The sequence below is a fragment of the Notolepis coatsorum genome, assembly GCF_963971535.1.
Source record: "Notolepis coatsorum genome assembly, chromosome: 5".
Taxonomy (NCBI): Eukaryota; Metazoa; Chordata; class Actinopteri; order Aulopiformes; family Paralepididae; genus Notolepis; species Notolepis coatsorum.
The window spans coordinates 145,720,018-145,743,874 of NC_140169.1; the positions used below are offsets into that span (position 1 = coordinate 145,720,018).

At 43.1% G+C, this 23,857-nt stretch overlaps 1 protein-coding gene across 1 annotated transcript; it reads right to left on the reverse strand.

Moving 5' to 3' along the window:
- Positions 1–220: 220 nt before the first annotated feature.
- Positions 221–23,857, reverse strand: cpsf2 (cleavage and polyadenylation specific factor 2; the record flags this gene model as incomplete). Its single annotated transcript, XM_084314315.1, is given in 18 exon segments — positions 221–256; positions 258–384; positions 386–438; positions 440–523; positions 1,409–1,530; positions 1,533–1,557; positions 1,559–1,631; positions 3,230–3,382; positions 6,497–6,700; positions 7,501–7,601; positions 10,472–10,762; positions 13,158–13,345; positions 15,954–16,069; positions 17,927–18,056; positions 21,721–21,826; positions 22,671–22,830; positions 22,954–23,120; positions 23,721–23,857. Coding segments are annotated over 17 exon segments (2,118 nt in total). The 5' UTR covers positions 23,103–23,120; positions 23,721–23,857.

Sequence of the window (23,857 nt, forward strand, 5' to 3'; positions counted from 1 at the left end):
GCGATCCAACGGGGATCCCTAGCGGTAAATATAAATATATAAAATGTATAGATATGTATACACAGCATTATTGTACACGCTATCATAGAGTTATATGGATTATATGCAGGTGTATAGTAGCAGGTATTATAGAAGGATTATATGCAGGTATATTCAGACAGATATGGATATATATGCAGTAAATATGTATAAATGTATATTTCTATGGGTGGTTCCATGCTCACCTCGTTGGGGGGCAGGGCTCCAGGGTGGGGATGGACGTCGCTCTCCTCGCAGGCCTTCTCCTCCTCCCCGAACAGGCTCTTCATGGCGCGCTGGGCGGCGGCGGCCGCGGCCACGGTGTGGTCCACGCTGAGGTCGGGGGTCACGTCCATGGCCAGCTCGCTCCTCCACCTCGTCCTTCACGCCCTCCTCCAGCAGGACGCCCGTGTCCACCTTCCACCACCCGCATGTCCAGCACGCCGTCGATCCAGGCCAGCTCGCAGAACTGCAGCGAGCTCACCAGGGAGTCCTTTAACCGCACCTGGAGAGAGGGGGGGGGGGGGGGGGGGGGGGGGGGGGGGGAGAGAGGGAGGGGGAGAGAGAGAGAGAGAGAGAGAGGAGAGAGAGAGATAGTGTGAGTGTGAGGAGAGGGGGAGAGAGAGTGAGTGTGAGTGAGAGATAGTGTGAGTGTGAGAGAGAGGGGAGAGAGAGTGAGTGTGAGTGAGAGGGGAGAGTGAGAGTGAGTGAGTGAGAGAGAGGGGGGGGAGAGAGTGAGTAAGTGAGAGAGAGAGAAGAAGAAGAAAGAGAGGAAGAGTGAGAGTGAGAGTGTGAGAGAGGGTGTGAGTGTGAGAGAGTGAGTGAGTGTGAGTGAGAGATAGTGTGAGTGTGATAGAGAGAGGGGGAGAGAGAGTGAGTGAGAGAGAGAGAGAGAGAGAGAGGGGGGAGAGTGGGTGTGAGTGAGAGAGAGAGAAGAAGAAAGAGAGCGAGGGAGAGTGTGAGTGGAGAGAGAGAGGGGGAGAGTGAGAGTGTGAGAGAGGTGTGAGTGTGAGTGAGAGAGAGGGGGGAGAGAGAGAGTGAGTGTGAGTGAGAGATAGTGTGGTGTGAGAGAGAGGGGGAGAGAGATGGAGTGTGAGTGAGAGAGAGGGGGAGAGTGGGTGTGAGTGAGAGAGAGAGAGAGAGAGAGAGAGAGAGAGAGAAGAAGAAAGAGAGGGAGGGAGAGTGTGAGAGGGAGGGAGTGTGAGAGAGAGACAGAGTGAGGGAGAGAGAGGGAGAGGGGGAGAGGGGAGAGGGAGAGAGGGGGAGTGTGAGAGGGAGAGAGGGGGAGTGTGAGTGAGACAGAGAGAGAGAGTGAGAGAGTGAGGGAGAGAGAGGGGAGAGGAGAGAGAAAGAGAGAGAGAGAGAGTGTTTATGTGTAGGACGGGCTCACCTGGTAGATGTGCGTCTCGCTGGTGGCGTCCACGGTCTCCTGCAGCTTGGGCGTGTACACCTTGATGTCCTTGGCGAAGGCCTTGCAGGACTCGGCCAGCTCCTGGCTGGCCTCCGGGGGCCGCGCACGATGACCAGCTGCCGCGGCTTCCATCTGGTTGATGATCTTCTTGATGGAGTCTCCGTCAGAGCGCCCCTCGTAGTCTATGTACGATACTCTGGCTCTGAGGGGGGGGGGGGGGGGGGGGGGCGTTACTGTTTAGACTGTTGATTTATTTCTCGTATTTTATATTCAGAGTTCATTATTTAATTATATTGTTTATACCGTTTATTTTCTCATATTTTTATATTCCGAGTTAATTACATTGTTTACACTGTTTATTTATTCCTCATATTTTATATTCAGAGTTAATTATTTTATTATATTGTTTATACCGTTTATTTTTCTCATATTTTTATATTCCGAGTTAATTATACTTTTACACTGTTTATTTATTCCTCATATTTTATATTCAGAGTTAATTATTTTATTATATTGTTTATACCGTTTATTTTTCTCATATTTTATATCTGAGTTAATTATATTGTTCACACTGTTTATTTATTCCTCATATTTTATATTCAGAGTTAATTATATGTGTTTATAGTTATTTTTCTCCTATTTTTATATTCAGAGTTACTTATATTGTTTATACGTTTATTTGTCTCATATTTTACATTCAGAGTTAATTATAATGTTTATACCGTTTATTTTTCTCCTATTTTTATATTCAGACTCAGAGTTCATTATTATATATTGTTTACACCGTTTTATTATTCCTCGTATTTTATATTCAGAGTTCATTATATTGTTTACACCGTTTATTTAATTCCTCATATTCAGATCTCATTTTATTGCCTATATTATGTCTTTCTACTATTACCCTGACCATACCTCCCCTCCCCAAAAGGGATGAATAAAGGAATATATCATCTTATCTTATTGAAGCAGAGGTAAAGGCTTTTAGTGACGTCAATGTATTTATTTTAGTTTGAACCCTTTCACTGCCACACGACAGCCAGTTAACCCTTTCACTGTGACAATACAGAAGGTTAGCCCTTTACTATCACACAACCGACGGCGATGCTCCATCATTAGCATCATTAGCTCCGCGGATGATGGAGCATCGCCGTCGGTTGTGTGATAGTAAAGGGTTAACCTTCTGTCGTGTGGCAGTGAAAGGGTTAAGATGCAAAGAAACTCACAGAAAGGCAACTCATCACTCGTACATTTGGTCAGTCATTCACGGTCAGCTACTCTGCCCCCTAGTGGTGGTTCACGGGTATGGCACTTTGCTTTGCATCCAACACTTTGTTTTAAATAATATGCTACACGGTGTCAGATGAATCTAGATTTAAAAAGAGACTTCCCGACAGTATATGAACGATGAACTTGTTCATACTTCACTGTTCATACTTTTTGCACATTACTTCTCAATTGCGCAGCCCTGTTAAATATTCCATCCCACTGCATTGTTATTTTTATTCTAATTAGTGTGTATACTTGACCACATCGTGCACAATTGTACAGCCCTGGCCGCATTTTATTTTAATTGTATTTATATTCTATTCTATTGTGCTTCTATTTTAATTTAGTTTACATTCAATCTTATTCTACCTTTTTATTTTATTCTACTGCAATTGTCTGTCCGTTAATGTTGCACCAAAAACAACCAAATCAAATTCCTTGTATGTGTAAACCATCAGAGAGAGACAGACAGACAGACAGACAGACAGACAGACAGAGAGAGAGACACACAGAGAGAGACAGACAGTAACCCACCTGATCTCGATGTTCTCCATGGTGGAGGTGCACTTGGTGGGCACCACCGACAGGTCCTGGTCCATGGGCTCGTCCCCGTTGGCCAGGCCGGACTCCAGCTTGCTCTTCTCCTCCTCCGTGGCCTGCAGCTCAGGGACCAGGAACTCCTCCGGCCTGGGAACACAACGCCATGGTTGAACTACAACTCAAAATAAGAGTTATAAGTAGGGATGCTCGATATTGGCTTTTTTACCGATATCCGATACACCGATATTGTCCAACTCTTAATGTCCGATACCGATATCAACCGATACCGATATATGCTGGGTTCCCCCCCCCCCCCCCCCCCCAAAAAACGGAATTATTTCAGGTAATTAACATTACATATCTCTTGTCGTGGAATTAACACAACATTGTGCATACTTTTGACAATAAATAAAATAAGAATTTGTTCTTACTTGCTTGCCTGGGTAAATAAAGGTTAATAAATAAATGTAAAAAATAAAACAAAACCCAATACCGATCATTTTCGATATTACATTTTAATGCCAATATCAGCCGATAATATCGGTAGGCCGATAATATCGGACGGACATCCCTAGTTATAAGTGAAATTGTACTTCTCAATATCCATTTTATCTTCTGACAAAGTTTCAGAGTTCAATCTTGCTCTGTTTTTAGAGAAAAGGGGTATAAATAATTGCTGTAACTACAAAATCATGGGACAGTAATTCCACTCAGTTTCACTGTGTGCGTGGTCACTGCGGTTAGCAGGGCAGTGTAGTACAATAGTGCTGTATATATCGTATATATACACATTTATATTTACTGCATATATATGCTTATCTGTCTGAATATACCTGCATATAATCCTTCTATATACCTACTTATTAGGGGTGTAAAGGTACGCGTATCCGTACCTGAACCGCACCGTTTCAGTGTGTACCGTACCGTACCAAACGGCTGTGTAGTGTACCGAACGAATACAACGGTATGTTAACCACTAACGACCGCCCACCGGGGGCTGTTTTTTTTCACAATCTAATATATATTATTATTATTATTATTTAAAAAAAAATGTACAAGTCGATTATTAATTTCAACATAGAATATTCGTTGTACCCTACAAGTACAATTAGTTACTGCACACTACATCACCCCTGAGTGGAACATGGAAAGCCAAACTTTCCCCCACTGTACCGTTACCCCTACTACTTATACATCTGCATATAACCCATATAACTCTGTATGATAGCATGTACAGTACAATAATGCTGTATATATATATATAAATGTATTATTACCATATATACTGTATATATATCCACATCTGTCTGTACATACCTGCATATAATCCTTTTTACATTATCTGTAGATACTATATCTATATCTGTACATATCTCTTACCTACTGTTACTAGTTACGCTGCTGGCCAGTATGACTTACTACCATACTGTCTTTATACCTGTATCACTGTACATAATAATACTACAACTCTGTACATACATCTGATTAGCACTACACTCAGTAGTACTAATTTATATTTTATACCCAGTTTAATCACCTGTACATTGTATATTACTACTGCACTTTACTGTTACATTTGGACTCTGGTTGGATGCCAAACCTTTTGTTGTTGTACTGTACTTGTGCTGTATGATGACAATAAATTTTAATATAATGTAATCTAATCCATCAGGTCTACCGTGAGATGTCCTTAACACTCTGCATGTTTTGCACCGACCACCCTGCGCACTTTGGCCATCTCTGTATTTGAATTTTTTAAATGTGTAGGTAAGATAATTTATTCATAGATCATTCATAGATCATTTATCCGCTAGGGCTCGGTTATGGCAAAAATCATGAGCACGATTACTCATTGACTTTGAACTTATTAAAGTTAACTCATTATTTAACTTTTTAACAGTGGATTTCCTTCAACAAAAACATGACCTGGCTAAAAGTCGATTATTATCTTTGTTTTCATAATCGTTGGAAGACTAAATCAAAATGATAATTGAAAATAGAATTTGATGAATTGCCCAGCCCTACTCTCTGCAGACGCCCCACCCTCTGGTGGCCACTTGCTAACATGTTTCCCAAGATGAGGTTTTCCACTTGAAAATATAGGCCCTCTGGACAAGTATGGATACAGTGCCTGATCAAGGTCAATATCAATATATGTACCAAATATATATATATCATTTTTTTTTAAATGAAATAAAACAAAAATAACCCTTTTACTTAGTCTTTTTACTATTCTTATACTACTACCTATCTTGCTATTATGTCTATACTACTATGCACTGAAGAGCTCAACACTCAAGTTCGACACTATTTGATGAACTGTGCCACTGACCCTTAGCTGGCAGAGTTGTACCCCTCCCTGCTGACACGCTGTACACAATCTGTAAGTCGCTCTGGATAAAAGCGTTCAGCTAAATTACTAAATGTAAATAATAGTAAATTATCAGTGGAGTGCAGTACCTGATGAGGGAGGGGCTTAATGTATCATTATCAGTCAAGTACCTGATGAGGGAGGGGCTTAATGTATCATTATCAGTCAAGTACCTGATGAGGGAGGGGCTTAATGTATCATTACCAGTCAAGTACCTGATGAGGGAGGGGCTTAATGTATCATTATCAGTCAAGTACCTGGTGAGGGAGGGGCTTAATGTATCATTATCAGTCAAGTACCTGATGAGGGAGGGGCTTAATGTATCATTATCAGTCAAGTACCTGATGAGGGAGGGGCTTAATGTATCATTATCAGTCAAGTACCTGATGAGGGAGGGGCTTAATGTATCATTATCAGTCAAGTACCTGATGAAGGAGGGGCTTAATGTATCATTATCAGTCAAGTACCTGATGAGGGAGGGGCTTAATGTATCATTATCAGTCAAGTACCTGATGAGGGAGGGGCTTAATGTATCATTATCAGTCAAGTACCTGATGAGGGAGGGGCTTAATGTATCATTATCAGTCAAGTACCTGATGAGGGAGGGGCTTAATGTATCATTATCAGTCAAGTACCTGATGAGGGAGGGGCTTAATGTATCATTATCAGTCAAGTACCTGATGAGGGAGGGGCTTAATGCATCACCATCGGTACCTGATGAGGGAGGGGCTTAATGCATCACCATCGGTACCTGATGAGGGAGGGGCTTAATGCATCACCATGGGTACCTGATGAGGGAGGGGCTTAATGCATCACCATGGGTACCTGATGAGGGAGGGGCTTAATGCATCACCATGGGTACCTGATGAAGGAGGGGCTTAATGCATCACCTGATGATCTCCCCGTACTCGTCCCACTTGATCCGCTCCTCGTGCGTGGGGAACATGGGGTAGGACTTCTTGGCCTGCTTGAAGAAGCCGCCCTTGCGGCTGCCCTCCGCCTTCATCATCAGGTCGTGGTGTTTGGTTTTGATCACCGTCGGCAGCTCCAGGTCGTCGTCCTCGCTGCTCTCGTCGCTGGAGTCCACGTCCACCCTGCTCGCCAGGACAGCGAAACAAACGCACACGACGTTATACGCCTACGTAACGTATTCCGTAGGGTTGGGTGCCGAACTATGTCTTTTTAAGGGTACCGACCGAATTACATCGGTACTACTACAGAGTACCGTTCCACGCTAGATCAATCGGTACCAAGTTTCGGTACCTTTACATGTTTAGTATAAGAGTGTAATGTACTAGACAAGAGGTAGGCTTTTCCACAAATATATATATATATATATTACTGTCCCGTCTCTTGGGTGTTTGGAAAGACCAGAAAAGGTCAGGAGTTTGATGAAATTGACTGAGGATGGCCAGATAATGTTGATATTTAAACATTTCAAAACATAATACATAATAATAGGCGTCTCACTCTAGACTGTAAGCTCTGAGTCGAGGCGTCTCACTCTAGACCAGTGGTTCTCAAACTACGGGTTGCGACCCAAATTGGGGTTGCGGGTAGGCGACAGTGGGGTCGGGCATTGGAAAGTAAAAAAATATTTTAATAAAATAATTTAAAACTTTGTTTTAATGTTCTGGCAACATATTTTGGCTAAATATGCGTCGTTTTATAAATGTGTTGCTAACATAGCGCTGTGATTAAATGTTCTAATAAATATGCATGATCAAGTTCTACAACGTGTGCTTTTATTTTGATATTCCTTAATTCCACGTCGAAATTACACGATACATTAAGTGTGGGGTCCCCAAAAGAAATCCTAAATAAAATGGGGTATAGACCATAAGCGCGGTGGGTTGAGGCGTCCCACTCTAGACCGTCAGCTCGGTGACTCAACTCTTTGGCTTGTTCCAGTTTCTTGGCTGCTTCCTTCTTCATCTTCTCTTTCTCCAGGAACTCTTCCAGCTCCTTGCCTTCCAGCTTCACTCGCTTCCTGATCTGTGACGATGAGAAGGATGAAGAAAAGAGGAAAAAAACAGAAACAGTGTTAATCCTCGAGTGACGCATCAAGCCGCGGGGCAGCGGTGGCCTAAAGGTTAGAGAAGCGGGTTTGTGACCGGAAGGTCGCCGGTTCGATCCCCCGGACTGGCAGGAAAAATCTGGGCTGGGGAAGTGAATTAATAACTCTCTCCCATACCCTTAACACTTCCGGCGCCAAACGGGGGAGGGCGCTGATGGCCCTTCAGTGCCAGTGCTTTATCCAATGTAGGATAGGACTTATTTGCGAGTGCTTAAAATATATCAAATATAATAGCAATAGATCTAAATAACACGGTGATGGTCAATGAGTTGCTTCCAGTCAACATGCACAAAACATACATACATTTCCGTTTTATACCGTGATGAATATGAATATATTTCTAGAGCGTTCTGTCTCATCTCAATAAACTCCACAAATCAAGCTTCAATGTATTTAGTTAAAGAAATCGTGCCATTTGTCGCTTGATTTATGAAGCGTTTTCAAATAAACGCTAGATTATCGATATTATATGTATCATCATGCGCGAACAGAAGCGGGGTCTGAAAAATCGCTTCTCCGTACTTTGGTCGGCGGGAACCTCACACACACACGCGCTCCGATGCCGGTGAAAGGAACATCTGATTAACTCAAGATTCGTAACATAAAGTCCTAACCTCACATCTGATGTCCTGCAAAAAGATCCAATTCCTGATCGCCATTCCAAATATTGATCGCGTTTATTGATCCAACGTAGGGCTGGCCGATTAATCGATATTATCGATCAATTCGAATTAATGATTTAGGACGATTTTGAAAAATTTAAATCGATAATTTCAACAAAAAAACAAAAAGTGATGTTTGGTGAAAGTTAGATTTGCGCTTTATTAATCCCAATAGGGAAATTCATTCTTGTTTGATGATCAAGAGGCACCTTTTATTTGTTTTAAGTGAAGTTTGGTGAAAAAGCAAGTTATTGCACTATTAATCCCAATAGGGACATTCATCTTTGTTTGATCAAGAGTAACCTTTTATATTATATATATATATTATATTTTTTTTAAGTGAAATTTATTTTGTCAAATAAAAACAAAGGTTATTTGAATGATTTCCTTGGCGTTTCTAGTTTTCAAGAGAAAAAAATCGATTAAAATCGTAAATAGGATTTAAAGAAAAATAATCAGGGATTTTATTTTTAGACCATATCGCCCAGCCCTAATCCAACGTTATATATCCAAAACACATAATCCACGCTGCTCCGAGTGTCCCCAGTCAATGCGTTATAACGATACTGCATGCCCGAGAAGGAAAACCTGGACCGGACTTCTTAGATTGATGCACAGCCCCAGCCAGAGGGATTACAATGATGTGCAATACCATCCGGGAGACGTTAGGCGGCGGTATTTGCCCTTTGCGAGCTCAGACCCATTCCCAATGATAACGTCAGGCTGGATGGATGAAAAATGAATGGATATAGCGAATAAAAGAAATATAGATTAAAACCAGAGATATCTCGGGTTTGGCGCCCAGAGCATGGCGAGTTAACCCGACTTATCTCGGGTTTGGCCTCCAAAGGGTTAACACCAACCGCTGAACTGCCCTTGAGCAAGGCACTTAACCCCCAAGCCAACAGCTCCAGTGGAGTTGCTCAGTGGCCAATGGTGTCAGACTGTGGTTGTACTGGGCAGCTCCCAGGTGTGAATGGAACTGTGTGAATGTGAACTGAAGCAGGGCATAGCTGAAAAAGAGCATCCGTGCTCAGCGAACCTACCCTGAGTAAATAAAGGTTGAACTGGGAGCCAGGTGTCCCGGGGACACGCGCTGCGCGGGGACAGATACATCTAAACCTCACCGAGACGCTTCCTCCCCTAATCTGGGGAAACCCTCAGGACATTTCTCGCGGAACGGATCGTGTGGCGCACTGTGGCGACCGCTCCTGGGAGCCGCACAGTACTGTGACTCCGCTCGCGGGAAGTTGGAAGGGGTTGAGACATTTTTCTGAAATGTCATGGTGGAGGCTCTCTCTCTCTCTCTCTCCGACAGGCCGGCAGGTCTGTTTGTATTCCACAAAACTACAGTTTGATCACGATTCCCCCGGTGTGTTAATAATAATAATAATAATAATAATAGATTGAATTTTAAGAGAGAAGCGCCTTTCTCAGACTCAAGGACACTGTACAAGGAAAGGATGGAAAAAAATAAAAAAGTAAGTAATAAAATTGAAAAAATATATATAATAAAATACATAAAAGATCTGTGTATAGTAACAACAAGAAAAAACAAATAAGATAAGAGATAAAAATAAATTTAAAAAAAGGAGGCAAGTTCTGCCTGTTCTGTTGGTTGGGTCTTCAAATGTCGTAAAAAACACAACAAGAGTATTGCACGGCACTATTTTACTCTTTTCTGCATTATTTTACTCTATCTATTCTATTTTACTAACTATTTTATTGCCCTATTGCACTATTTTACTCTTTTCTGCATTATTTTACTATTCTATTTTACTCTGCATTATTTTACTCCGTCTACTCTATTTTGCTCTTTTATTACCGTCTATTTTGAAATTGATCAAACCGTAAACAAAGAGGCCTATTATTGGGATGTTAGATCCTAATGTGAAGAACAATGTGATTTAATGATCTATTCTGATGCTCGTTTTATACTTATTTTAGGTCTGCACTTTATGCATTGCTCTTGATCTGCCAATTTTGTGCAAATTTTATTCCTTTTTTTGCTACTGTGAAGCACTTTGAGCTGCAATTCTTGTGATGAAAAGTGCTATAGAAATAAAGTTTATTATTATTATTATTATTCAGAGTCCCGAGAGCGCGAGACTAGTCCTGGGTCTTACCTCCAGGTCCAGCATCTTCTCCCCGGGGTTGTCGATGAGGTAGCGGGCCAGGGTCCCGGGCGTGGTGCGGTAGGTCAGGATGACGGAGTTCTTGGCGTCCTGGCACCACTGGATGAAGAGCTCCCGGGAGAAGCCAGACTCCAGGTCCGGCTGGCTGCAGAGCACCACCTTGGGGCTCGGCACGCGGGACAGGTCCGCCAGGCTGTGGCACAGGGACAGGTGACGGAACTGGAAGGGGTTGTTCCTCTTGTCCTCGAAGCATCTCATGAGCTTGTCACTCATCCACTCCACCTGCGAGGAGACTAGAGGTCAGTGCCATCACTGCTGCTATACTGACGTTAAAAAGGTGCTATAGATAACATTCAGCCGCTAGATGCAGGGCTCTCACAGACATTGCAAAATTAAATTCAAGGACTTTCAAGTACTTTCCTAAACACAATTTTTCATTTTAAAAGAGCATTTAAAAGGATCCAATTCACTTTTAAATGTTTTAATTGAATCCAATATTTGGCTTAAAACAAATTTCCGACAATTAGTTAGACTTTAGATAAAAAAATTCAATTTTATCAAAACTTTCCATGCGAATGGTTGATTTGAATTTCAAGGACGTTTTAGTCACCTTGTTAAAAAATCGGCTAATTTCAAGGAATTCCAGGCCTTGACTTTTTTTTGTAAAAAAATCAAGTACTTTAAACACTTTGATTGCCGTTCACGTAGAGCTACGTTTCTGTCACGGTATTTCTTTTATTATCTATTGCCATTCATAATTCAGCGGGGCACCTTGTGCATACTGTTCTGAGTGTGTCTGAGCTGGCAGGCGGTCTTATACCACCCTCTAACGCCTTCCGGCATTATTGCACCCCGTTAGAAACGGGTTAGTTTATTTTCTCTACCGAGCTGCGGCATGGGGGCGGGTCCTAAACACTCCGGCAAAACACACGCTTGTAGGGATGGTTTGGACTACTGACCCCGCCCGCCCGTTGAAGTGCAATGCCCAACAACGTCGGGGACAGGATCGCTGTGGATAACTGGAATGGCGATGAGATTATTGGATTCTTTTTTTTGCATTACTTCAGAGACCAGGTAAGGACACCATAGGATAATAGTGATGATCTAGTGTTGATTTCAGGAAGATCCGATAATCAGGCGAAAAATTACAACATGTTTATTGAATTGCTCAGGAGCGGCCGGACTATGTTCATTACCGATATCGGCCAATATCGGCATTAAAATGTGATATCGGAAAATATCGGTATCGGTTTAGAAAAATATATAATAATAATAATATTTTTTACATTTCTATAACCTTTATTTACCCAGGCAAGCAAGTAAGAACAAATTCTGATTTTATTTATTGTCAAAAGTATGCATAATGTTGTGTTAATTCCACAACAAGAGATATGTATTGTTAATTACCTGAAATTATTCCATTGGGGGGGGGGGGGGGGGGGGGACCCTGCATATATCGGTATCGGTAAATTAAGAGTTAAGACAATATCGGTATATCGGTATCGGTAAAAAAGCCAATATCGAGCATCCCTAAAATTCATTATTTAATAAGATCATCAATAATCATTTGGTGTGAAAAGCAATACAATTATTCTGGACCTTTCTAAAAACACTTGAATTTGAAAGCTCTGTGGATGTATTATTTATATATATATAAAAGGATTACTACATAAAAACGTTATCTATAGCACCTTTAAAAGAAGTCTACGGAGATAAGTAGGAATGATGCACTGATACCCTTTCTTCACTGCTGAAGAGAACCAACCTGTAAGCATTTATCTGATAGACAGAACCCATCCATCCAATCCTTGTTCTCCATTAGAGACATCTAACCTATATATCGCTCTCTGCTACTGATCTGCACTCACTGCACCTGTATTGTAAAGTAAGTGATGCTTCTTTGTTTGTTTGTTTTATAGTTTCTTTTGCACTACTTTGTGTGGATGCTGCTGCCAGGCCGAGAGGCCAGGAAACTGAAGGATCTCACTCCGTTATGGTGTGAAAGGAATGCGACAATACATGTCTGCTTCTAAACATCTTTCTGCGCGTCGAAAATGCAAAAGATCGAGTGGTTCTGGTTTGATTTCCCGGTATCAGGTTTTAGTATTAGGGAAATATCAATCTCCTATTTTTAGCCTGGTATCTGCCCAATATCTGACACCAGTATCCGAACATCCCAAGAGGAAAGCAGAACTCGAGAACTATTAGGAATGTCTGACCACTAAGTGTGTCTGACTCTTAATAACCAAAATCTGCACGGACCACAACGTATGACTTATATCATGCCAGTTATGGTACCTTGTGTATACCGTTTACTTTTGCTCCTACTCATAGTATATATTCAGATTCAAATAATTGTAACGTATAATATAACCGATAGGGCATACAGACCCTCATCTGCATATTTTTTTTTTATTATATTTTTTTTACATTTTTATATTCAGAGTTTATTATATTGTTTACACCGTTTACATTTATATTACATTTTATTGCCTATATTTATGTCTTTCTACTATTACCCTGCCCATACCTCCCCTCCCCCATGCCGCTATGACGCCCCAATAACCCCGAAGGGGATCAATAAAGGAATATCTTATCTTAGTGAAGATCTGATGGCGAATAAGAAAACAAGTCTATTGCACACAGTGTTATTGGTGAGAAATCACTGATCTGAGACCTGTGACTTGGAGAACTCCACCACGTTGTAGCTGACGTTGTTGAGGAGAGCCAGTGAGTACACTCCCAGCCCGGCATCTTTCGTCCTCCAGATCTGGTCCAGGAGCTGAGCCAGTTCCAACACCCGCCCGGCCGTATCCACGGCGATGAGCACGTTGCCATCGCCACGCAGCGTCTCCATCACGTTGGCTTTGGGAAGGGGAGAGAAAAAAGGAACTATCTTGAGCATCTGATCACCGGCCTATTCCACACAGTTTCTTTATTCCCCAATTAGAAAAGTGCTGTAAGTGGTATTTCTTTGGTTAAAATATGTGTTAAAAATCTCTACATTCCAACAGCCATCACTGATATAGTGTCTGGTCAGTAACATGGGTCTCCCAGTCCCTCCGCTCTGCAGTAAACAGCCATCACTGATACAGAGTGTCTGGTCAGTAACATGGGTCTCCCAGTCCCTCCGCTCTGCAGTAAACAGCCATCATCACTGATACAGAGTGTCTGGTCAGTAACATGGGTCTCCCAGTCCCTCCACTCTGCAGTAAACAGCCATCACTGATATAGAGTGTCTGGTCAGTAACATGGGTCTCCCAGTCCCTCCGCTCTGCAGTAAACAGCCATCACTGATATAGAGTGTCTGGTCAGTAACATGGGTCTCCCAGTCCCTCCTGCTCTGCAGTAAACAGCCATCACTGATATAGAGTGTCTGGTCAGTAACATGGGTCTCCCAGTCCCTCCTGCTCTGCAGTAAACAGCCATCACTGATATAGAGTGTCTGGTCAGTAACATGAGTCTCCCAGTCCCTCCACTCTGTAGTAAACAGCCATCACTGATATAGAGTGTCTGGTCAGTAACATGGGTCTCCCAGTCCCCTCTGCTCTGCAGTAAACAACAGCCATCACTGATATAGAGTGTTTGATGGAGTGCCAAGCGGATGCAGATAGGCAACATCATTTATGATAAATGTTTTTTTTTTTATTTTACGACAAGTCATATACTATAATACTATAATATTAGTAGGGATGCTCGATATTGGCTTTTTTATCGATACCGATATTCCGATATTGTCCAACTCTTAATTTCCGATACCGATATCAACCGATATCAACCGATATATGCAGGGTTTCCCCGTCCAAAAAACTGAATAATTTCAGGTAACTAATAATTTCACTGGATATATATATAACAAATATTGTTATTGTTTTTTTTTGTTTTTAAACAGATACCGATATTTTCCGATATCACATTTTACTGCCGATATCGGCCGATAATATCGGACATCCCTAAATATTAGTGTAGCCTAATCTTTATCTGCAACTGTGAAGAATACCCCCATTGGTTTAAACAGAATGAATAGACACAAAATATATATATATAAAAGAAAATTGTATTTAAAATTAAAAGATTCGAATGTTGATTTAGAATTTTAACGCGGCCGAAGGTCCGAACGTTCAAATGTTTTGGGCTAAGCCCTAGTAGAGGTGCATGTGGTTTCCCCAAGACCGGGGGTTCTTCACCACTAACCCCCTCCGTGTTGTACATGTTCCACATCGTTTCAGTTCCTGCAGTTCTCAAGGAGACTATAAAAGAAGGAAGGGTCATCATGTCGCTGTGTAGCACCATCGGTGCCAAGTGTGCAAACATGAGTCGAATGGGTTCAGCCGTCGGGTTATTTACCTCCGATGTCCAGAATCATCTGCAATTTGTTGCCTTGTTAACTAAGCTAACGTTTGATATATTGGTTGATGTATATTTCCTCAGATAGCTGGTATATTTTACATTTTAAATCGAGGCTTTAATTGCCTTTAATACATTTTTAATACAAAAAAACAATAAAAGAAACATTTAAATAATTGCGACAGGGCTGTACGTATGTGGCGTTGAAGGAGTCAGTGATGAGCACAGATTTTATGTGTGTATTTCTGTAGAAATGTGTATATTGTGATGATGAATTGTATTTTATGTAGGCCTATTTGATGTATGTTATGTATGATAACTTTTTTTTTATCACTTTAGGTTGATGTCTTTTTTTAACATTAACAAAACACAAAATCGACGGTTCGGTTCGTATCACGGTTTTAGGTTTACGGTTTTCGGTTCGGTATACGTTGTTTTTTATTTAAAAAAAATTTAACACTCCAAAAATACCATACATCAACATAAGATATATAGCCTAAAAATAATCCAACTTTTCAGTTATTCTCAAGGACGTAGTCATGCAAAAACTGAAAGAATGAGGCCATTTGACATCAGGCCCATTATTTTGACAGTACGGTTAGAGCTAGGAGAGATTTTGGTACAGCAAGAGGGGAGGCATTGCTGATTTAAACATGCTTCTCATTTATTTGGTAAAATTTTTTTTTTACCTTTAATAATGTTTGGCACACAAAGACAGAACTGACTGAAAAATATAGGCAACATTTGTCAAAGTATTAACTCGTCAATATACCCCCCTTCCCCACTAATCGAACTGGTGTCGTGGAGTCACTGCTCTGTGAGTGTTTCCACGGTTAGCTTGCGTCTAACATTAGTTAGCTCGCGGCTAAAGTTAGGTAGCTCGTAGCTAACGTAGCGTTATATAACCGAACAATACACACATGCCCCGAATGCGTACCGTTCGGTACGACCTCCACGGTTCGGGGCATGTGTGTGTTGTCTGGTACACGGTTCGAATGCGTACCGTTCCACCCCTACCAGGGACTACAGATGAAATCTAGCCTTCTGGCTAAATCTGGCATATTTACATTTATTGTTGATTAATATGCACTGTACCTTTTACAAATAAACTTAAACTTGGACTTACTGAGGAGCTGCTCGTCTCTCTGTTTGCGGCGCGGCTGCACGTATGTGGCGTTGAAGGAGTCCGTGATGAGCAGAGACGGACGAGTCAAGCTCTCCAACTGGCAGCCGTTCAGGTGGCTGGAAGAGAGGGGGAAAGAAAATATATAAAAATATATTCATGACGACGGCACGGGAGGAGAACAGATGCGTTTCAAACGTGCGTTTCCTCCAGCCACCCAAACAACTGCCTCTTTGCACTGCTGCGGTCAGGCAAGCGCTACCGGAGTCTCATGGCCGGTACAGAGAGACTCAGAAGGAGCTTCTATCCCCAGGGCCCAGGAGTTCAAAACTTTTAATCCCTATCTGATCGGATCAGATTTGGATTCATTCATTTCAACTCATTATGAATTGAAAATGGGGGACCCTGATGTAAACAAGACGAAAGTCTTTCTCTGGTCTGCATCCCCTTAACACATTGGCCGCCGGGGGTTGTGCCCATCTCATACCCCTCTCTGCCACCGTTAAAAGCCTATGGAGATGTTTACCTTCTTTGCAGGGCTATAACTTTTTTAATTCTATTGCTATATTGACATTACTATGGACCATTCAACATCGATTATCTATCGTTCAGGATGTGGGAACGTTATACTTTTTCATTCATACTTTGTTGTGTTAATACCCTCGAGAATATAAGTATGTTTTTAATCTTTGCTGTAATTCCAAAAACTCTAGTTATAGGCCCAAACGCATATGATAAGATTATCGATTGGCGTTTCTTTCCCATACACGCTATATTAAAAAATTAAAATTTATATGATCGGTATACATTATGCTTCATCATGCGTGGAGGAAAGGGGGGGGGTCGTTTATAATTCCTTGATCATCAGTAACGGCTTTATGTAGTATGGGTAATATATTGATCCGATGGTTTGCAGTGAAATGAATAAACAATCGGGCTGAAAATAACGTTTACTGTTCTCTTACCGTGGGCCGATGAGACTGGCAGTGAAAGATCCCAATTATTCGACGCTGATCGCCTAGGTCCATTTCCGGTTTGTATGGCGCAATAAACGCCAAAATCATATCGATTATTAAGTTTAGAAAGCGATCCATATGTACTATAGTGTCTGTCAGGAGTCCCGTAGCGAGATGTGACTGCCGGAGGAATTTCCTCGATGCACCGATGACACTTCCGGTTTTTGCGAGAGTGTAACTCGCCCGACCATCCACCAGGCGGCGGTATTGAGCCGTTGCAGTCCCATCTAGGGTCCCGCTAGGGCATCGGGGGTTGGGTGGATGAATTATGAATGCCATGGCGATTTTTTTTTATATTGATCTAAAAAACGCTGTACAGCGATGTTGGCGGTCAACGCATGGCGGGCAATTTTGGCGACCAATGTGTTAACAATTGTGTGTATTGAGCTGTACTGTACTGTACCCATTCTGCAATCTGTTCATTAAAATGTTCAATCAATCGGGTGGCTACGTGGCGTAGTGGGCAAGGCGCTCGCCACGAATGACGGAGACGCTGGGCTTGCCTGTTCAAGCCCAGCGCTCCACATTGCTTTCAGTTTAGCTGGTCGTCCGTACTAATACACATTGGCCGTATTAGGGGGTGGGAAACTGATGGGTGGGGATCGGGCGTTGTGGACAGCGACTCCTACAGGTCGGTTGGTGCGCCTGCGCAGTAGAATCAGGAAGTGTCGGGGGCAGCGTGAGCCTCCCACGCGTTACTCCTCGCCACTGAGTGATCGAGCTGCGCAGGTGAAAAGATGCGACTGCTGTTACCTCGAGTACCGGAGGGGACTTGTGCTATGTATGACTTAGTCCACATTGCAGCCGGCTTGTGGGAGGCAAGAAACAGCGTCCGTGACAGGGGAGGGGACTGTATGAAGCACATTCTCAGGGGGCTCATACAGAACCAACCATTTCACTGTAATGTACATGTACCTCCTCCCTCCCTCCCTCCCTCCCTCTCTCCCTCTCTCCACTCACATCTCCCTCTTGTGGTTGAAGTCCACGGCGTAGATGATCTCCTCCTCGCCGTCCTTCACGATCTTCCAGATGGTCCCTCCGATCATGTGACCGGCCGGGAGCGGAGTGATGGACAGGCCGTGTCCTTTCCCTGTGAGGTGGTTATGAATCAAAAAACAAGATCGAGTCCCCTGCTGGATAACGCAGCAGGGCTCCAGACTGACTTCTCCCACTAGTGACACTGGTGCCACCTACTGAAAGATTTAGTAGCACCAGCACAAGATTCTGTAGAACCACTTAAATAAAAACATTCAGCACTCAATTTGATTAACCCCCCCCCCCCCCTCTTTATTTTTTATTATATAACCCCTTTTCATTACCACACTATAGAAGGTTAACCTTTCACTACCACACTATAGAAGGCCTTTCACTAACACACTATAGAAGGTTAACCCTTTCACTACCACACTATAGAAGGTTAACCCTTTCACTACCACGCTATAGAGAAGGTTACCACGTTCACTACCACACTAACCGTTAACCGTAGTGAAAGGGTTAACCTTATGTAGTGGTAGTGAAAGGGTTAACCTTATGTAGTGTGGTAGTGAACGTGTTAACCCTTTGTAGTGTGGTAGTGAAAGGGTTACCCCTTTGTAGTGTGGCAGGTGAAATGGTTACTATAGGCCTGTTTTTTCTTCTTCTTTTTTTATCTTTTTCCCCCTCCTTTTTTCTCCGATTTTCTCCCATCCCAATGTTAGTCGTTATGCCAATTCCCAATCCCCTTCCTGGTCGCTGCGCACTTACCCCCCACAGTCAGATCATCTGGGAGAGTGGAGGCTACCACGTGCTTCCTCCGACACACGTCCAGCCAATCAATCGCTTCTTTTCACCTGGCAGCGCGGATTCTCACTGAGAGGGTGTAGCGTGTGGAAGGATCACACTACCGCCCTTAGATCCTATCCGCGCTTAGCAGGCGCCCCGACCGAACTGTAGGAGTCGCTGTTTACAACGACCCGGACCCACCCCGCCAGCTTCTCCCACCCTCTAATACTGCCAATTGTATTAGTGTGAACGGCCAGCCAAGCTGGTGACAACCCCGGAGCTGTAAGCTGGATTTGAACAGGCGAATCCATCCGCTCCGGGGTTGGTGACGAACGCAATCTCTGTTACGCCACCTGACCGCCCACTATAGGCCTGTTCTATTCAAATGGACTAACAGTGCTCTTTCCCTTTTTATGTATGTTACTAAAAATAATAGACTGACCGTGCTCATCAAACACAATCAGTAAAAAGACGCATGGGAAGAAGTACAGTATTCCATGTAAGGTTTTCTCAGTGTGCGCGTCAGCGACGCTCCCTTAGGGCATGAGTCCACCTAGCTCACATTTCCAGCTGAAAAACGCTGGCAGTGCGCCGGTAGTTTTGGGATGAAGCGCATCTTGTAGCGAGATGACAGAGAAAGAAATCTAGCGACAGCCATCTTTTTATCGTATTTTACTGCCGCGGTTTTGCACATAGCATATTTTAATACACTTTATTGTATATTAATTATATATATAGTTATTGCCTGACACCACAGTTCGCCCTTTGCTTTTTATTAGCTTTTTATTAGTGTATTCGTGTAGTTATTAGTGTATTTGTGCCCTCATACTGCTCCTGTCTCTTGTGGGCAGACAGGCAGGCAACTCCGGTGTCAGGTTACAAACAGAGTGGTAGATATGATTGGCTGTGATTGGTTGTCTGAAATGTGCTCAGCGCATCACTCAGAAAAGTTCAGAAAGTTTCAATTTTAAACGCTGGGTGCGGTCGCACAAAAAAAATTAAAGGCGCTGATGCGGCAGGTGGATCCACGCCCTTAAGTGTCCAGAAGTCCGTTCTTCTAACGCTGTGCTCCATCGCAGGAGAAATCCGTCCATGCATATTTCATGCTTCCATGATTAAACCTCAGCAGTCGATTCTGCAAGCTTTCGCGAAGCCAACAGCGGAAAGCCGGGACACCGTTATGCATTTCAAGTCACTTCTGCATATCTAATATAGAGCTTTGAAGATGGTCACGCTCCCCCTGGCCTGCATAGTGAGGCTGGATTAGATGGTCTCGTTCCCTGGCCTGCATAGTGAGGCTGGATTAGATGGTCTCGTTCCCTGGCCTGCATAGTGAGGCTGGATTAGATGGTCTCGTTCCCTGGCCTGCATAGTGAGGCTGGATTAGATGGTCTCGTTCCCTGGCCTGCATAGTGAGGCTGGATTAGATGGTCTCGTTCCCTGGCCTGCATAGTGCTGAGTAAGGCTGGATTAGATGGTCTCGTTCCCTGGCCTGCATAGTGAGGCTGGATTAGATGGTCTCGTTCCCTGGCCTGCATAGTGAGGCTGGATTAGATGGTCTCGTTCCCTGGCCTGCATAGTGAGGCTGGATTAGATGGTCTCATTCCCTGGCCTGCATAGTGAGGCTGGATTAGATGGTCTCATTCCCTGGCCTGCATAGTGCTGCTGAGGCCCTGTTTAGACGGAAACGCTAGCAGGTGAATCCGCAAAAATATTTTTTCGGATGTGCCTTTCGTTTATACGGAAACGGCGTTTTTACGGGGTGAAACCATAAAAAAGTGAGACCACCTTCCAGGGTGGAATTCCTAGAAACGATAAACCTTTGCGCCATCATCTAAACTGTCAAACCGCATAAAACGATGATGAAAGGGTTGTCAAGGCTCTCGTCGCGCGTACTGCTTACATCACAGGCATGCGCCAGTAGCCTAGAAGCGTAAACAAAGCATGTCTGATTCTATCCATGGCGATCAACTGAAGGCTACATTGGCAGTACTTTTAAATACACAAGAATCTGTCCCGCGGCTATCACAATTATTAGTACTGGACCCACTGTCTGTGAGTGACTCTGCTTTGGTCCAATCACATTCCCCACCCACAGTCTGCGAATCAGAGGCAGAGTAGGGCGGGTCTTCACAGCACGTCATGTGACATATGGGCCAATCGTGTGACAGTGGGGCTCCGTCGTCTCGAGTCGTTACAGCGTCGTCTGCACGCAGAATTCCATCCCAAAACGCTAGTCTAAAAGAAAAATTAAAAGTGAGACCGCAAGACGACTTTTGCGGTTTCAGTTCAGACTCTCTCCGTCTAAACGTAGCCTGAGTGAGGCTGGATTGGTTTACTTACTCCTGGAGGCCTTACATCTGTATAAAAGTATTATCTAAAATATGTATAGAAACTTCTACATTATATTTTCTCTGTATTTATTGCACTTCTACACTTTTTTGTTCACAAAAATTAATCTTAGACTCTGACTTGAGGACCTTTATTTTGAAAATGTCTGACCAGAAATGCAGTGAAAAGCCTGCCGTTTTCTTGAGATCGCCTACTGATCTCTAGAATAGTCTAAATTATCCACCCGCGTCGTCATTTCCGGACTACTGTCTCTAGTGTACCGTCTACCACTGAAGGATCCGATGTTTATTTTATTTTGAAAAAGGAATCAATGTGTTCTAATGCAACTAAAAGCGAAGGCACACACTGGAGAGGGCGAGAGAGAGAGAGAGAGAGAGAGAGAGAGAGAGAGAGAGAGAGAGAGAGAGAGCTGGCTGACCACTCGCTCTCTCCCACTATTTTTTCTTTTTCTCCCTCGCCCCCTTCATCCCCTCTCTCTCTCCGTCCCAGTGATGAACGAGGGAGGAACATGATATACGATATGAGATGCGCGCACTATCTCAAAAGCTGGTCACACACTCTGGAGCCCCCCCCCCCCCCCCCCCCCGTGTGATGTATCGTCTACGAGACCACAGACCCGTAATGATCCGTATTTCACTGACCTTTCAGGTTGACAATTTGAGAGTATTTCAGCTGCTGGATTTTATCGAAGGCTTGGTCCACATCGTCGAGGGTGAAGAGGGTGAAGTCCTCGCTGTTGTTTCGAGACTGACGCGACAGATGACGACAATTATTAACAAAGCACTTAGAATGAATGGATTTAATGAATATAAAAATATATATATATATATATTAGGGGTGGAACGGTACGCATTCGAACCGTGTACCGAACAATACACACATGCCCCGAACCGTGGAGGTTGTACCGAACGGTACGCATTCGGGGCATGTGTGTATTGTTCGGTTATATAACGCTACGTTAGCTACGAGCTACCTAACTTTAGCCGCGAGCTAACTAATGTTAGACGCAAGCTAACCGTGGAAACACTCACAGAGCAGTGACTCCATGACACCAGTTCGATTAGTGGGGAAGGGGGGTATATTGACGAGTTAATACTTTGACAAATGTTGCCTATATTTTTCAGTCAGTTCGGTCTTTGTGTGCCAAACATTATTAAAGGTAAACCTTTTTTTTTACCAAATAAATGAGAAGCATGTTTAAATCAGCAATGCCTCCCCTCTTGCTGTACCAAAATCTCTCCTAGCTCTAACCGTACTGTCAAAATAATGTGCCTGATGTCAAATGGCCTCATTCTTTCAGTTTTTGCATGACTACGTCCTTGAGAATAACTGAAAAGTTGGATTATTTTTAGGCTATATATCTTATGTTGATGTATGGTATTTTTGGAGTGTTAAATAAAAAATAAAAATAAAAAAACGTATACCGAACCGAAAACTGTAAACCTAAAACAGTGATACGAACCGAACCGTAGATTTTGTGAACCGTTCCACCCCTAATATATATATATTAAAACATTTATAATATATTAAAAAAAAAAAAAAAACACGACTTCACAAAAATGCATACCATTTCCCACGTGTCCCATCTCACCTGAAACAAGTCATACATGAACATCTGACCCATTTTGTAGACGGGGATCGTGGCGTAAATGGTGCAGTTCAGACCCAGCTTCCCCACGGCGTACGGCAGCGCGCCCAGATGTAAGGGGTCGGGGTGGGAGAGGAGGACAGCGTCGACCTGATGGACATGTCTGTGGAATAAACAAACGTCACAAAGAGTTGAGTGATATCCTTATGTGTCACATCAGCAAAGCCTGGTGTAAGTAACACAGCCTAGATGGGACTCAAGACGATGGATATATTAGACGCGTTACTTTTTCATGGCATCGATGATGTCCATGGAGAAACTCTCATCCCAGCCACAGTCCAGGAGGAAGCGGAACTCATCCACCTGCAGCAGGTAGCAGAGGGCAGACTCCTCCTGCACCCCCGACACCGCGGTCAACTTGATGATGGACGTCATTCTCCTCTGCTGTCAAAGCTGGAGGAACACAACAAGTCTCATAATCAAGCAAAATTCTACGAAAAACGATAACTATGTTTAGCAGTATATTTCTTACACCCAATGTGCTTCTGGTTAGTGCATTGATTGATTGATTGAAAACTTTATTAACAGATTGCAGAATGGGTACAGTACAGTACGGCTCAATACACACAATTGTTAAGGGGATGCAGACCAGAGAAAGACTTTCGTCTCGATTACATCAGGGTCCCCAATTTTCAATTCATCATAAATTCAGCATTAGCTACATTAGTTATTACATCCACCAGAACCACTATTCTAATAAGTCTTCTGCGGACTTGTAGCTTGTACACGCTGATGGTCAAATGCACGCAATCGGGCTAGCTACTAGCAGGCAGAATAGTTCACTTTAACTTCGAAAACAAACAGCAAGATCATCGGGCCAGTGTTGGACCATCTTAGAATTAGCCGGCTAGCTAGCCATACCTGGTGTTATTAACGGAGCTAGCTAGCTATAGCATTGTCTGGCTAGTTAGCCTAGCATGCTAACAATACAGCTTAACATGTGTATTTATGGGGGGGCTTTTGAATAAAAAAAAAAATCCACGTGTAACATACCTAGATAGTTGGAATATATAACTGGCACACCTATTGGAATAGAAACACAACAATAAGGTGGACGGTCTATATAGTTACAATACTACGACATTGTGTGATGATGACAGACGCGCGAGATACACTGGCGACGAGCGGGC